The 16,980-nt window shown below is 33.6% G+C and overlaps 1 protein-coding gene across 13 annotated transcripts in view; it reads left to right on the forward strand.

Moving 5' to 3' along the window:
- Positions 1-16,980, forward strand: part of MIA2 (MIA SH3 domain ER export factor 2) — a 122,369-nt gene that overhangs the window by 57,196 nt on the left and 48,193 nt on the right. For 7 of the 13 annotated variants that reach the window (XM_037834889.1, XM_037834885.1, XM_037834890.1 and 4 more), the window contains 7 exons: positions 154-175; positions 259-347; positions 5,099-5,170; positions 7,049-7,075; positions 7,669-7,779; positions 8,413-8,484; positions 9,158-9,262. In XM_037834889.1, the coding sequence (XP_037690817.1) occupies positions 154-175; positions 259-347; positions 5,099-5,170; positions 7,049-7,075; positions 7,669-7,779; positions 8,413-8,484; positions 9,158-9,262 (498 nt within the window). The remainder of the gene's footprint in view (positions 1-153; positions 176-258; positions 348-5,098; positions 5,171-7,048; positions 7,076-7,668; positions 7,780-8,412; positions 8,485-9,157; positions 9,263-16,980) is intronic. The other 6 variants (XM_037834887.1, XM_037834893.1, XM_037834898.1 and 3 more) reach the window with 2 other exon arrangements.

The following is a 16,980-nucleotide window of genomic DNA, read 5'->3' on the forward strand; positions in this document are numbered from 1 at the left end:
AATAGGTAGCATTTTTCTCGTTGGAAATAGAACACTTTCAGGTATTTTGTGATGATAAACCTGTTATTTTTAAGTTGGCAATAGAAGTTAAATAAATTGGATTTGCTTGAATGTACATTGTTTTAATGTAATTTTTGTCAAAATTTGTTTCAGGTTAGAAGCCGGCTTTATGTGGGTAAGCTCTTTTTTCTCTTTTAGATATTTTCATTGTTTGTAATTTTAAAACTTAATTGACAGGATAATATTGACTTTTTTTAGGAAGGGAGAAAAAGCTTGCTGTAAAACTTTCTGCACTAATTGAAGAAAAATGTAAACTACTTGAAAAAATTAGTCTTGTTCAAAAAGAGGTAAGGCATTTTTGAAAATATTAACATTCATGCTCGAGTCAAAGGACTTTATACTTCTCAGTTAGGTATTTCTAAATGTTGTTACTTCCTTGTAGATTTAAGATTATCAGTACTTAGCAGATTATGAGAACGCACTTGCTTCTCACCTTCAATATTTAATATTACCAGTCTTACTAATTTAAATCATTGTGGTAGGTGCATAGTGGTTTCTTGTGGTTTCAGTTTGCATTTCCTTGACTAGTAAGGTTGAGTGCCTTTTCATATATTTATTGGCCATTTAGATATCTTTTTTTCTGAAGTTGTCTGTTCAAGTCTTTTTCACATTTTTAAGGTATGGTGATCTGTTTTGACATGTAGCGTTTTTTTCCTGTATATTTTGAATATGAATCCCCTGTTGGGATGCATGTATTGCAATCATATTCTTCCACTCTGTGGCTTGCCTTTTTGCTTCAAATGGTGTCTTTTTGGTAAGCAAAAGTTTTTAATTTTGACATAGTACAACTTTTCTTTATGATGAATGCTTTTTGTTTTCTATTTAAAAATTTTTGCCTTTCCAAGGATCTAAAGATATCCTTCTCTATTATCTTTTACAAACTCTTTTGTTTTGTTTTTGTCATTTTATCTGTAATCCTTGTTGAATTGATGCTGTGGTGGTGTAATCTAGGGTTCAAATTTCAATTGTTTTCATGTATATCCAATTAACCAGTACTGTTTATTGAAAAGACCGTCTTTTCTTCATTGAATTGCACTGTCATCATAAATCAAGTGACAAAATATGTGAGTCTGTTTCTGGAGTATCATCTTTTCTCTCTCTCTCTTTTTAATTCTTGCTCCAATATCATGGTGTTTTACTCACTATAGTTTTATAACAAGTCTTGATATCTGACAATGTAAACTTACAGCTTTGTACTTCTTCAAGATTGTTTTGGTTATCTTGGCACTTTGCTTTCTCATATAAATTTTCAATCAGTTAATCAGTTTACACACACACACTCACTCACACACAGACACAGCCTGTATGATTTTGATTGAGATTGTGTTGAATGCATAGATCAATTTGGAAAGAATTGGCATTTTTACAATATTAAGTTCTTATTCAGGGACTGTGGTATATCCTTCTATGTCTTTTTAAAATCCAATACTGTTTTATACTTTTTCATGTTGAAGTCTTGTATATCTTTTCCTAGATTTAATCCCAGGTTTCTGATGGTTTTTAAAACTATTGTAACTGGTATGGTTTTGTTTTTGTTGTTGTTTTGTTTTGTTTTTTATTTTTTTATTTTATTTTTAACAGCTTTACTGAAATAAAAGTCCTCTAAGTCTTCTGGTCCATGAACATAGGATGTCTTTCCAGTAATTTAGCTCTTTAATTTCTTTCAGTGTTTTATAGTTTTCAGAGTGTAAGTTTTTCACTTCATTGGCTGAATTTATGGCTAAATATTTTATACTTTTTGATGCTATGGCAAATGGAATATTTTCTAAATTTCATTTTCAATTTTTAATTATAATTCTTTTGCTTTTTTTTAACATTTATGGGATCTTTATTGAGATTTACCTTTTTGCTTCTGATATTTGAAGTTTGTCCTTCTTGCTCTTTCTTTTTATACCTTGATGAACCTTGACAGTTTATCAATTTTTTTTACTGTTTTCAAAGAAATACCTTTTGGCTTAGTTGATTGTTTTTATATTATTTGGTTTTTATTTCTTTAATTTCTCTATTTTTTCCTTTCACATTTCTTTGGCTTATAGCTCCTCTTTTTCTCACTTCTTAGAAGGATGCTTAAATCATTGAGTTTTCAGTCTTTTATAATTTCTGCATTAAAGCTAAAATTTAAGTTTGGCTTTCATTGCATCTCCCCAATTTTATCTAAAACATTTTCCTGATTATTAGTTTAAAATATTTTAAAATTTTTATTGTGGCATCTTTTGAACTGTTGGTTATTTGGAAGGGTATTTCTTAATTTCCAAGCATATGGTGGTTTTCCAATACTTTCATTGTTATTAAATTCTGGTATAATTCTACTTTATGCAGAGAATATACTTTGTAGTATTTTCAGTCCTTTGATGTTTGTTTAGACTTAATTTATGGCTTGGCATAAGGTCAATTGTGGTAAATGTTTCATATGCATTTAAAATAATGTAATTCTGAAATTGTTGGGAAGCAGTATATATATATACACACACACACACACACACACACACACATACACATACAATATGTTTACTACACTTTTATATACTCTTGTTTATTGATATATAAATATAAATATTAGACTGTTTGTTAGTTGGTTCTTGAAAGTAGTGTGTTAAAATTTCCCACTATGATTGTGGACGTGTTTTGCTCTTTTTCTTTTGTCAGTTTTATGTATATTGAGGCTCTGTTACTATTAGATGTATACAGATTTAGAATTGTTCCGTCTTCCTAGTGGGTTGACCCATTTTGTCGTTATGAAAAGTCCCTTTTTATCTCTAAAATTCTTTTTAACTTTGTCCAGCTTTCATTTGGTAAGTATTTGCATTGTAGAGTTTCCCCCGTCATTTCATTTTCAACCTTTTTGTATACTTATATTTAAGCTGTTTCTCTTGGAAACGACATATATTTGAGATTTGCTTCTTTATTCAGTCCAAAAATGAAGTTAATTAGAGTATTTCACTTGCATTTAATGTCGTAAAAATGATAATTTACTGTTGTAAAAATGAGAATTTACTGTTATCTTCTTGTAGATAGCTAGGCTAGGGATGTTAGAAATCTCAGATCACCTTAATCCAATCACAGGTTGAGATAGTTGGAAGTTGGACCTCAGTTCAAAGGATTAGTCTGATTCTGGTTTAGACTTTCTCATAAGGTAGCCAGTTGGGTCTTTTTTAGTTTACTATTGCCTCTGTAATAAATTACCACAAATAGAGGGGCTTAAAACAATACATTTTTTATACTTTATTTATCAAAAAATTAAAAACAAAAACAAAACAATTCAAACAAAACAAAACAAAGGAATAAGAAAAACAAATAACCTAAAATAACTACATTGCTTCCAACATGTTCCTACATATCCCAAGAAAATTAACAAACCAAAGTCATTCCTGTATCATTAAGATTACTCTCAATATCTTATCTGTTCTTATTAGATTATCATTCCCCCTTCACTAGTTGTTGTCTATCTCTAGGTCCCCTACATGCTACAATATAAAACATTTATTTTACATTTTTCACAGAGTTCACATTAGTGGTAACATACTATATATCTCTTCTTGTGTCTGGCTTATTTCACTCAGCATTATGTCTTCAAGGTTTACCCATGTTGTCATGTTTCACGACCTTGTTCCTTCTTACTGCCACGTTGTATTCCATTGCGCGTATGTATCACATTTTGTTCATCCACTCATCTATTGAAGGACATTTGGATTAAAACCATACATTTTTATTGTTTTACAGGTCTGGAGGTCAGAATTCTAAAATCAGTTTTTTGGGGCTAAAACTAAGTTATCAGTAGGGCTATTTCCTTATGGAGGCTGCATGCGAGAGTCTGCTCCTTGCCTCTTCCAGCTTCTAGAGGTTGCCAACCTTCCTTGGCTCTTAGCTGCATCACTTCAATCTCTGCTTCTGTGTTATCACCTTCTCTCATGATTTGATCCTTCTTCCTCTCTCTTATAAGGACCCTTGTGATTATATTGGGCTCATCTGGATAATACAGGGTAATCTCCCCATCTGAAGATATTTTACTTAATCACATCTGCAAATTCCATGGATTAGGACATGTACATTTTTGGGGGCCATTATTCAGCTTACCACAGGATCCCATCCTAAAGCCTAGGCTACATGGCTCAAGCTACTTGGCAGTCCCTGTACTCCAATTTTTGTCTTCTCAGTTTCCAGGTCTCCTGAAATCTCTGCTCAGCTTCTCAGCCTATCAAACTATCAGCCTCTACTTTCAGATGGGAAAAGAAACATCAAATGCTGGATTTGGTTTTTCTAGGAATTACTGCTTCTCCAAATTTTTATTGTTTTGGTAGTTGTCTGAGGCTTTCAGATAGATCTTTTTTTTTTTTTTTTTTGGCATTTTGTCCACCTTTTTTTCTTGGTCCCAGTAGGAGGATTGATCCAAAATAAACTTGTCTTACATTTAATCAGTTGTATTTGAAGCACTGAAGTAAGTGCATTTTGCTAAATTTTATAGCATTGTATGTTTCATTGTCCTTATTTTATATTTGTTGATGGTTTTTTTTTTAAAGATTTTTAAAATTTCCTACTTGCTTTATTTGTTGTATGATTTGAATTAGTATTGAAAAATTGTGATTGCCAGTTACTATCAAATTCTATTTAATGCACAGGTTTAAAGAAGAGTTTTACTTGTTAGAGGGATAATAGACATTGAAACTTACATAAAAAATATACTCTGAGTAAAATTTTGGATAATCTTTAGTACAACCCTACCATTAGAATTTTTACTCCCTTTCAAGCAAAGAATGCTGAGTCATAGTTCTTGTGTTTTCTTAGAGGCAGATTTTGGGCAACATTCTTAGACTTAAGGGAGAAGTTCTGCCATTTGTTGACTGAGCTCCTGGGTAGTGATATGTTAGCTGCCCTGGCATGGTTTGTGGCTACATTTGAAGAACTCAGGAATATGCCTTAGAGCTGATGAGTAAATTTAAAATACATGTGGAAGTAGATTCTCCTTGCTTCTTAGGCACCTGTCCAGATAAAATTTGGGATAAAATTTGTAGAGTTTTTACCCAGTGTTGCTTTGTTTCAGTACGAAGGCTTAGAGTCATCTTTAAAGGATGCCAGCTTTGAGAAGGAATCAACAGAAGCCCAAAGTTTGGAGGTAAAAACAATGGTATAACTTAAAAAGCTGGGGAAAAGATTCTTATATAGCAAACCTTTAAAATAATTAATGTATGTATACTCTCAAAAGTAAACATTTCAAAGTAAATGTGAAAGAGCATCTTTAGATGTTAAAACTTAAAGAAAAATGCTAAATGTAACAATTAGAACATTGGTGGGTAGCAGAAAATATTTAAAAATGTTGAGCTTTCATTGCTAACCTGCTTGAATGAGGCACATTAAGTTCACTGGCGTCTTTAGCTATATACAAGCTCTTCGCTCTTTATTCCTGGGAAAGGCATTAAGCTTACCTTTTTCTTCTTCTTTTTTTTTTTTTTTTTTTTGACTCAGTTTTCTCCAAAAAGGAGAAATAAAATTCGTTTTCACAAATTTAGGAACAGTTGGCAATAATAAATATATAAATATTGGTGATACTTGCCATTACCTCATCCCTAGGATATTAGGAGTTGACTGGATTAGAGGAAAAGATTTGTAACATAAGCAGTGGTGTGCTGGTCAGTGTTTAACAACTGGCTCTCTGAAAAGCAAAGTCCTTATTTATAGCATTTGCTGAGTTCTGTGATATAAATTCTCTCACTCTGGTCAGTTTTAAGCTACCAACATAATGTCCCTGAATGTGGAGTTGGAAGAGATGGGCATGGTTGGCTCTCTTGAGCCAGGTATGATTGAGCTCCAGCATAACACTAATTATAAGGAAGTAAAATGTGGTAATTTGTAATTTAGCAAAGTCAAGATAGATTAGCGTAAGCAGTGGGAGTGCCTTCCTACCGTTTTAGAGATAGAAGTGTTGTAAGAAGGTTAGTAGTGATAAAGGACAGGAGAAGCAGCCTGCTTCTGCTAATAATAAAAGTAGAAAACTTTAGTCTTTGTACCTTTGTCTACGTGTTAGTCCGGGCTGGCGGTTCTCATCACTGATTTTATCATCGGAAAGTCTATGTATCGTGATTCAGAATTTTCTAGTAGAGTCCAAAAGAGGTTATAAGTTTGATTCCAAATAAAATAAACTTCTATATCTTTTCTTTCTTTCTTATCTATTAATATCCTGAAGAATTTTTTGAAATTGTTGTATTTTATTTATTGACCCTCTGTTTTAACTATTATTCTAGTAGTAAGTTATTACTATTTGATAAATAAGATTTTTAGGAGACATTGGCATGCTAACAGAGAAGCAAAAACTGGGAAGCAAAGACATTTACTCAAGCTTGATGATAACTGTGCATTTAATTTTAGTGATTTTTTTTTCATATGGTGTCTTTTCATGATTAGTAATTGCGATTGAATACAAACTGTAGTGTGATGTAAGTTTTCAGTATTTGGTTGAATCTGCAGATAAAATCAAAACATTAATTTTGGTTCAAGTTAGAAGATTTGTACACTGAAATAGTCAAATTTGGGAAAATATATATGAACAAATTTATTATTATTAAAAATATTTTTCTTTGAGAAGTTGTGGGTTTACAGAACAATCATGCATAAAATACAAGATCCTGATAAAACCCTATTATTAATATCTGGCATTGGTGTGGAACATTTGTTAAAATTGATGATAGCGCATTTTTATAGTTGTACTATTTACTGTAGTCTGTGGTTTAACTTAGGGTTCACTGTGTAGTTCCATGTTTGCTTGTTTGTTTAATTTTTATCCTGTTAATATATATAAAATACAACATTGTGAATGTAACTAACAGCACTGATATATATATCTGAATGTGATTAAAAGAGAAAATGTTAGATTGTATAAACACATTTTTTAACAACTATAAGGTAGTATGTATTTCTCTTGCTTTTATTTTGGCCTACATTAAATTCTTTGGATCTTTTAGTAGTTTCTTTTTTTTTTTTGTTGTTAATAAACAAGTTTGTTGAAGAATCACTAATATCAGAGGTATGTTTATTACAGCAGTAAAAACCAGTTGGGAAAAAAATCCAATTGGAAGAATCTAATAACTAATCATTTTAAATTTAAAAAGTCAAAGAAAATGTTTCTTAATTCAGTGTGGAATGCTAACTTTGAAAAAATCTTGATTGGCTTTTGGGTTTATTTTTTATTTTATTTCTTTCAATGATCTTAATTATACTTATTTCTCATTTTTTTTCCTTTATAATGCTATAGAGTAAGGGTTGGCAAACTACACTCAATGGGCTCCCCACTTGTTTTTGTAAATAAAGTCTTTTTGGAACATGGCTACACTCATTTACATATTGTGATTTTGCTTTCTCAGTGCAGTGGCGCTAATGAGTAGTTGCAACCTAAAATATTAGGCCTCCAAGCCAAGAATTTTTATGGTCTGGCTATTTATAGAACAGTTTGCTGACCCCTGCTAAACTTGTTACTTTAATATTATAAAATGATCGAATATATAAATGTATATTCAAAATATGTAAATTGAACTTACTTAACCATTTGATTGTACTCATCTGATTTACCCTAAGCAAAAATTCCCATGTCTTTTTTATAAAGTTTCCTTCCTCTTTTAGGAAACCTGTGAAAAGCTGAACAGGACCAATTCAGAACTTAAGGATGAAATAGTCTTTCTAGAAAAAGAATTGAAAGAAGAGAAATCTAAACATTCTGAACAAGATGAATTGGTAAGGTTTTTCTGTTTGAGGAGAACATAAGAAAAAAGAAAGTAATGGCATTTTTAAAAATTAATATGATACAGGTTAAAGTATTATATACATTGTAAAAAAACAAAACAAAAGAATATAGAAGGCTATAAATTTAATAACAAAATTTTCCAGATCCACTAGCCCTTTTTACTTGTTAGAGGTTACCATGTTAAATTTCTTGCATATTCTTACTTAAATTTTCTATAAGTACTTACTTATATTTACTTACTGTGGAAGTAGCACACATAAATAATTTGTTGAATAATCACATACATAGTGGATATTGTTCAGTGCTAAAAAACTATGTTAAGAACATTCATTCGTCTATTTTTAAATCCAGCTTAAAGAATATCTTGATGTGTGTGAGACTGTTTAGAATGTGATATTGATGAACTTAAGTCTATGTAATTTAAATGTTATGGAATGTTAGAAGTTGATAGAAGATAATAGGGATATCTAACTTTCATATACAATCTCTTTAAGCATATGGCTAAATAAAGCTAACAGGGTTTCTTAATTTGAGTTCTTAACTTATGGAGCAAAAGAGTTAGGTTTAACAATATATCTAACAGTATCTAAATATGTGTTTGTTGATTGGTGCTGTCTTTCTAGATGGTGGATATTTCAAAAAAGATACAGTCCCTAGAAGATGAATCAAAATCTCTCAAATCACAAGTAGCTGAAGTAAGTTGAATTAGACTTGATAGGTCTGTTACTTTAAAAAAAAAAAAAAAAGTTAGAGTACTTGTAGGTTTACAGAAAAATTGTGCAGAAAGTGCAGAGTTCCCACACCTTTCATCCAAGTCTGTTGCTTTTGAAAATCATTTTAATTTTACTGTTATTTTTATTATTTGGGAATAAGATATGTAATATTATAATTTGAGATATAGGAGATATAGGAGATCTTAGATATGTATTTTTGTACACAAGGCACCTCAAAGAAGTTTTTTCATTGGACAGGTATTTATTGAGCTTTTCCTATATACTGGGCAGTGTTGAAAGTATTTGACACTTAACATATAGAGACAGAATAGGCAAATACGCTCTCATGGAGTTTATATTTTAGCAAGGATGCACAATAAATAATATAATTTGCCATAGTTCATTAAAAGGTTATAAGAGGGCAAGTCATTTGTTCAATTTTACATGGCAAGTTAGTGGCAGAACCTGATCAGAACTCGAATCAGGAACAAAATGATCCTAGGCCAACCTTTTTCTGTTATGCCATGCTGACTCTGCTGTTAACAGTGGCATGTTTTTTACTTTGTTTCAATCTGTGTTCTAGGAAGTATGTGTAAAAATGAACTATTGTATTAAATTAAATTGTTATAAACTTGAAATTTGTTGTTTTACTTAGGCCAAAACAACCTTCAAAATATTTCAAATGAATGAAGAACGGCTTAAGATAGCAATTAAAGGTGCTTTGAATGAAAACTCACAACTTCAGGAAAGTCAGAAACAGGTTTGTATGTATAGGTATTCTTTAGATTGTGCATATAGGTATTCTTTAGTTTATAAACATATAATCATAAATATTCCAGGCATATTCATTATGGACCTACACTAGACCCCTCTTCTTGGCCAGAATAGGCTTTTCCTGGACAGCAAGAGAGCAGGAAAATCTCCCATGTGTCTTTTAGTGCCTCTTGTATAGGATACAAAAGAGTAGACTCCTGGCCTCCTCTTTCCCCATGAGTAAAAGTAAGCCAGGGTAGGTAAGTTTGACATTTTGGTAATGATGGCAAATATTATTTGGCAATATTTCCTCAAAGCCAGTTGGAAGGGGGCCAGAGAAAACCCATGAGGGTTGCTGAAATTATAGATCTTGGGGCTTAAGGGTAGAAGCAGTTCTGTTGGTGGAAAGATGAGGATTTAGCTTTTACTTTCTTCGTCCCCACATATATAGATTCTCCCACACATCCACTTAAATTTCCTCTCCCTATGTTCTCCCAATATAGTTATAATTTTAATGTTAAATTTAAATTTAATAATTTTATTTAATAAATTTAAGTTTCCTCTCCCCTTGTTCTCCCAATATAGTTATAACTTTAAAGTGGGAAATTTTTCAGTGAGTACTTTGATTATCTAAATATTCTGGGTGAGCCACGTGGTATACTCTGATTATATATTCTCTTATCCAACATTTTATTTTCCCTGGAGTTAATAATTGACCTGTTTCTGATATACCTATCTCTAATTTATTGTAACTCTCTACCAGAGATGTTAATATCTTTTACATGCCTTTAAATGTTTTGGTGAATCTATTAATTTCATTTTTTCCTTGAAGCATTCCTTCCTGGGGCCTTCCATTCTCCTGTTAAATAAGAATTTGTTTGTCAGGTTCTCTAGGTACTTCTGTTGTCTTGGGATTTCACTTCACCCCCTTCCTCAGGATTCCCTCTTTCTCCTGTGTAGGATCTTCTGTTTCCTGTCTCTAAGATTTGCTCTTTTGTGGTTAATTCTCTTGATGAGCTTCCTGAAAGATGGGTATGGGAGGTAAATTTTTTAGAACTTGCATGCCTGAAAATGTCTTGTTCTTCTCTGACACGTATTAGTAATTTGGTTGGACATCCTCTGGGTTAAAAATTTTCCTCAGAATTTTTGCATTGTTTCTCCTTTTCTTTACTGTCCAGTATTGTTTTTGAGAAATTAAATGCTATTTAGATTTCTGACTCTTTTTGTGATCTGTTCTTTTCCTCCCTGGGAGCTTTTAATATCTTATTTATTTTCATTTCTCAGAAATTTCATGATGATGTGTCTTGGTGTGGATCTTTTTACATCTGTTGTTGGCCACACTCGATCTGGAAGCTCTTGCCCTTGATTCATTTCTGGGAAATTTACTTGAATTATTTCATACTTTTTTTTTTTTATAATTCATATGATATATGATAATTATTTGAAAATGTATTTTCCTTTGTTTTCTTTGTTTCTATGGAACTTTTTTGTGTGTTTGTTTTTTCTGATATTGTTAATTTCTAGGAGTTCTTTTTTTTTTTTTTTTTTTTTTTGGTGTTCTTTTTTGCTTTTATTTTTATTTTTTTTTATTTTTTTTTAATCATCATTTTATTGAGATATATTCACATACCACGCAGTCATACAAAACAAATTGTACTTTCGATTGTTTACAGTACCGTTACATAGTTGTACATTCATCACCTAAATCAATCCCTGACACCTTCATTAGCACACACACAAAAATAACAAGAATAATAATTAGAGTGAAAAAGAGCAATTGAAGTAAAAAAGAACACTAGGTACCTTTGTCTGTTTGTTTGCTTCCCCTACTTTTCTACACATCCATCCATAAACTAGACAAAGTGGAGTTTGGTCCTTATGGCATTCCCAATCCCACTGTCACCCCTCATAAGCTACATTTTTATACAACTGTCTTCGAGATTCATGGGTTCTGGGTTGTAGTTTAATAGTTTCAGGTATCCACCACCAGCTACCCCAATTCTTTAGAACCTAAAAAACGTTGTCTAAAGTGTGCGTAAGAGTGCCCACCAGAGTGATCTCTCGGCTCCTTTTGGAATCTCTCTGCCACTGAAGGTTATTTCATTTCCTTTCACATCCCCCTTTTGGTCAAGAAGATGTTCTCCATCCCACGATGCCGGGTCTACATTCCTCCCCGGGAGTCATATTCCACGTTGCCAGGGAGATTCACTTCCCTGGGTGTCTGATCCCACGTAGTGGGGAGGGCAGTGATTTCACCTTTCAAGTTGGCTTAGCCAGAGAGAGAGGGCCACATCTGAGCAACAAAGAGGCATTCAGGAGGAGACTCTTAGGCACAAATACAGGGAGGCCTAGCCTCTCCTTTGCAGCAACCGTCTTCCCAAGGGTAAAACTTATGGTAGAGGGCTCAACCCATCAAACCACCAGTCCCCTATGTCTGTGGTCATGTTAGCAACCATGGAGGTGGGGTAGGCGAATACCCCTGCATTCTCCACAGGCTCCTCAAGGGGGCACTACATCTTTTTTTTTTTTTTCCTTGTTTGTCTTTTTTCTTTCTTTTTTTTTTTTTTAACTTTCCCTTCTTTTTTCAAATCAACTGTATGAAAAAAAAGTTAAAAAGAAAACAAACATACAATAAAAGAACATTTCAAAGAGACCATAGCAAGGGAGTAAGAAAAAGACAATTAACCTAAGATAACTGCTTAACTTCCAACATGTTCCTACTTTACCCCAAGAAAGTTACATAATAAAGCAACATTTCAGTGAACTTGTTCCTACTACATCCATCAGAAATTAACAGACCATAGTCATTTCTGGGCATCCCCAGAACGTTAAATAGCTTATCTGTTCTTCTTGGATTATTGTTCCCCCTTCCTTAATTGCTCTCTACTGCTAGTTCCCCTACATTCTACATTATAAACCATTTGTTTTACATTTTTCAAAGTTCACATTAGTGGTAGCATATAATATTTCTCTTTTTGTGCCTGGCTTATTTCGCTCAGCATTATGTCTTCAAGGTTCATCCATGTTGTCATATGTTTCACCAGATCGTTCCTTCTTACTGCCGCGTAGTATTCCATCGTGTGTATATACCACATTTTATTTATCCACTCATCTGTTGAAGGACATTTGGGTTGTTTCCATCTCTTGGCAATTGTGAATAATGCTGCTATGAACATTGGCGTGCAGATATCTGTTCGTGTCACTGCTTTCCGATCTTCCGGGTATATACCGAGAAGTGCAATCGCTGGATCGAATGGTAGCTCTATATCTAGTTTTCTAAGGAACTGCCAGACTGACTTCCAGAGTGGCTGAACCATTATACAGTCCCACCAACAATGAATAAGAGTTCCAATTTCTCCACATCCCCTCCAGCATTTGTAGTTTCCTGTTTGTTTAATGGCAGCCATTCTAACCGGTGTTAGATGGTATCTCATTGTGGTCTTAATTTGCATCTCTCTAATAGCTAGTGAAGCTGAACATTTTTTCATGTGTTTCTTGGCCATTTGTATTTCCTCTTCAGAGAACTGTCTTTTCATATCTTTTGCCCATTTTATAATTGGGCTGTCTGTACTATTGTCATTGAGTTGTAGGATTTCTTTGTATATGCAAGATATCAGTCTTTTGTCAGATACATGGTTTCCAAAAATTTTTTCCCATTGAGTTGGCTGCCTCTTTACCTTTTTGAGAAATTCCTTTGAGGTGCAGAAACTTCTAAGCTTGAGGAGTTCCCATTTATCTATTTTCTCTTTTGTTGCTTGTGCTTTCGGTGTAAAGTCTAGGAAGTGGCCTCCTAATACAAGGTCTTGAAGATGTTTTCCTACATTATCTTCTAGGAGTTTTATGGTACTTTCTTTTATATTGAGATCTTTGGTCCATTTTGAGTTAATTTTTGTGTAGGGGGTGAGGTAGGGGTCCTCTTTCATTCTTTTGGATATGGATATCCAACTCTCCCAGCCCCATTTGTTGAAAAGACCATTATGGCTCAGTTCGGTGACTTTGGGGGCCTTATCAAAGATCAGTCGGCCATAGATCTGAGGGTCTATCTCTGAATTCTCAATTCGATTCCATTGATCTATATGTCTATCTTTGTGCCAGTACCATGCTGTTTTGGCAACTGTGGCTTTATAATAGGCTTCAAAGTCAGGGAGTGTTAAGTCCTCCCACTTGGTTTTTCTTTTTTAGAGTGTCTTTAGCAATTCGAGGCATCTTCCCTTTCCAAATAAATTTGATAACTAGCTTTTCCAAGTCTGCAAAGTAGGTTGTTGGAATTTTGATTGGGATTGCATTGAATCTGTAGATGAGTTTGGGTAGAATTGACATCTTAATGACATTTAGCCTTCCTATCCATGAACATGGAATATTTTTCCATCTTTTAAGGTCCCCTTCTATTTCTTTTAGTAGAGTTATGTAGTTTTCTTTGTATAGGTCTTTTACATCTTTGGTTAAGTTTATTCCTAGGTACTTGATTTTTTTAGTTGCTATTGAAAATGGTATCTTTTTCTTGAGTGTCTCTTCAGTTTGTTCATTTCTAGCATATAGAAACATTACTGACTTATGTGCATTAATCTTGTATCCCGCTACTTTGCTAAATTTGTTTATTAGCTCTAGTAGGTGTATCGTTGATTTCTCAGGGTTTTCTAGATATAAGATCATATCATCTGCAAACAATGACAGTTTTACTTCTTCTTTTCCAATTTGGATGCCTTTTATTTCTTTGTCTTGCCGGATTGCCCTGGCTAGCACTTCCAGCACAATGTTGAATAACAGTGGTGACAGCGGGCATCCTTGTCTTGTTCCTGATCTTAGAGGGAAGGCTTTCAGTCTCTCACCATTGAGTACTATGCTGGCTGTGGGTTTTTCATATATGCTCTTTATTATGTTGAGGAAGTTTCCTTCAATTCCTACCTTTTGAAGTGTTTTTATCAAAAAGGGATGTTGGATTTTGTCAAATGCTTTTTCAGCATCTATTGAGATGATCAATTGATTTTTCCCTTTCGAGTTTTTAATGTGTTGTAATACATTGATTGTTTTTCTTATGTTGAACCATCCTTGCATGCCTGGAATGAACCCCACTTGGTCGTGGTGTATGATTTTTTAATGTGTCTTTGGATTCGATTTGCAAGTATTTTGTTGAGGATTTTTGCATCTATATTCATTAGGGAGATTGGCCGGTAGTTTTCCTTTTTTGTAGCATCTTTGCCTGGTTTTGGTATTAGATTGATGTTAGCTTCATAAAATGAGTTAGGTAGTGTTCCATTTTTTTCAATGTTTTGAAAGAGTTTGAGTAAGATTGGTGTCAGTTCTTTCTGGAAAGTTTGGTAGAATTCCCCTGTGAAGCCATCTGGCCCTGGGCATTTATTTGTGGGAAGATTTTTGATGACTGATTGGATCTCTTTGCTTGTGATGGGTTGGTTGAGGTCTTCTATTTCTTCTCTGGTCAGTCTAGGTTGTTCATATGTTTCCAGGAAATTGTCCATTTCTTCTACATTATCCAGTTTGTTGCCATACAGTTGTTCATAATATCCTCTTATAATTTTTTTAATTTCTTCAGGATCTGCAGTTATGTCACCTTTTTCATTCATTATTTTGTTTATATGGGTCTTCTCTCTTTTTGATTTTGTCAGTCTAGCTAGGGGCTTGTCAATCTTGTTGATCTTCTCAAAGAACCAACTTTGGTGATATTTATCCTTTCTATTGTTTTTTTGTTCTCTATGTCATTTATTTCTGCTTTAATCCTTGTTATTTCTTTTCTTGTACTTGGTTTAGGATTGGTTTGCTGTTCATTTTCTAGCTTCTTCAGTTGATCCATTAGTTCTTTGATTTTGGCTCTTTCTTCCTTTTTAATATATGCGTTTAGTGCTATAAATTTCCCCCTTAGCACTGCTTTTGCTGCATCCCATAGGTTTTGGTATGTTGTGTTCTCATTTTCATTCGTCTCTATATATTTAGCAATTTCTCTTTCTATTTCTTCTTTAACCCACTGATTGTTTAGGAGTGTGTTGTTTAACCTCCAGGTATTTGTGAATTTTCTAAGTCTCTGATGGTTATTGACTTCTAATTGTATTCCATTGTGGTCAGAGAATGTGCTTTGAATAATTTCAATCTTTTTAAATTTATTGAGGCTTGTTTTATGTCCCAGCATATGATCTATTCTGGAGAAAGTTCCGTGAGCACTAGAAAAGTATGTGTATCCTGGTGATTTGGGATGTAATGTCCTGTAGATGTCTGTTAAATCTAATTCATTTATCAGATTGTTTAGGTTTTCAATTTCCTTATTGGTCTTCTGTCTGGTTGATCTATCTATAGGAGAGAGTGATGTGTTGAAGTCTCCCACAATTATTGTGGAAACATCAATTGCTTCCTTTAGTTTTGCCAATGTTTCTCTCATGTATTTTGTGGCACCTTGATTGGGTGCATAGACATTTACGATTGTTATTTCTTCTTGCTGAATTGCCCCTTTTATTAGTATGTAGTGGCCTTCTTTGTCTCTCAAAACATCCCTGCATTTGAAGTCTATTTTATCTGAGATTAATATTGCTACACCTGCTTTCTTTTGGCTGTGGCTTGCATGAAATATTTTTTTCCATCCTTTCACTTTCAGTTTCTTTGTGTCCCTGTGTCTAAGATGAGTCTCTTGTATGCAACATATTGATGGTTCATTTTTTTTGATCCATTCTGCGAATCTATATCTTTTAATTGGGGAGTTTAATCCATTTACATTCAACGTTAAAACCGTGAAGGCATTTCTTGAATCGGCCATCTTATCCTTTGGATTATGTTTGCCATATTTTTCCCTCTCTCTATTAATATCCTTTATTGTACCCATACCGAATCTCTTTAGTACTGAACCTTTCTCCAAGTCTCTCTGTCCTGTCTTTGTTTCTCTGTCTGTAGGGCTCCCTTTAGTATCTCCAGTAGGGCAGGTCTCTTGTTAGCAAATTCTCTCAGCATTTGTTTGTCTGTGAAAAATTTAAGCTCTCCCTCAAATTTGAAGGAGAGCTTTGCTGGATAAAGTATTCTTGGCTGGAAATTCCTCTCACTCAGAATTTTAAATATATCGTGCCACTGCCTTCTCGCCTCCATGGTGGCTGCTGAGTAGTCACTACTTAGTCTTATGCTGTTTCCTTTGTATGTGGTGAATTGCTTTTCTCTTGCTGCTTTCAGAACTTGCTCCTTCTCTTCTATGTTTGACAGTGTGATCAGTATATGTCTCGGAGTGGGTTTTTTTGGATTTATTCTATTTGGAGTTCGCTGAGCATTTATGATTTGTGTATTTATGTTGTTTAGAAGATTTGGGAAGTTTTCCCCAACAATTTCTTTGAATACTCTTCCTAGACCTTTACCCTTTTCTTCCCCTTCTGGGACACCAATGAGTCTTATATTCGGACGTTTCATATTATCTATCATATCCCTGAGGTCCATTTCGATTTTTTCAATTTTTTTCCCCATTCTTTCTTTTATGCTTTCATTTTCCATTCTGTCATCTTCCAGGTCACTGATTCGTTGTTCAACTTCCTCTAGTCTTGTACTATGAGTGTCCAGAATCTTTTTAATTTGGTCAACAGTTTCTTTAATTTCCATAAGATCATCCATTTTTTTATTTAGTCTTGCAATGTCTTCTTTATGCTCTTCTAGGGTCTTCTTGATTTCCTTCATATCCCGTACTAGGGTCTCATTGTTCATCTTTAGTTCTTTGAGTAGCTGCTCTAGGTGTGTCTCTTCTGG

This window comes from Choloepus didactylus, chromosome 4 (assembly GCF_015220235.1).
Source record: "Choloepus didactylus isolate mChoDid1 chromosome 4, mChoDid1.pri, whole genome shotgun sequence".
NCBI lineage: Eukaryota > Metazoa > Chordata > Mammalia > Pilosa > Megalonychidae > Choloepus > Choloepus didactylus.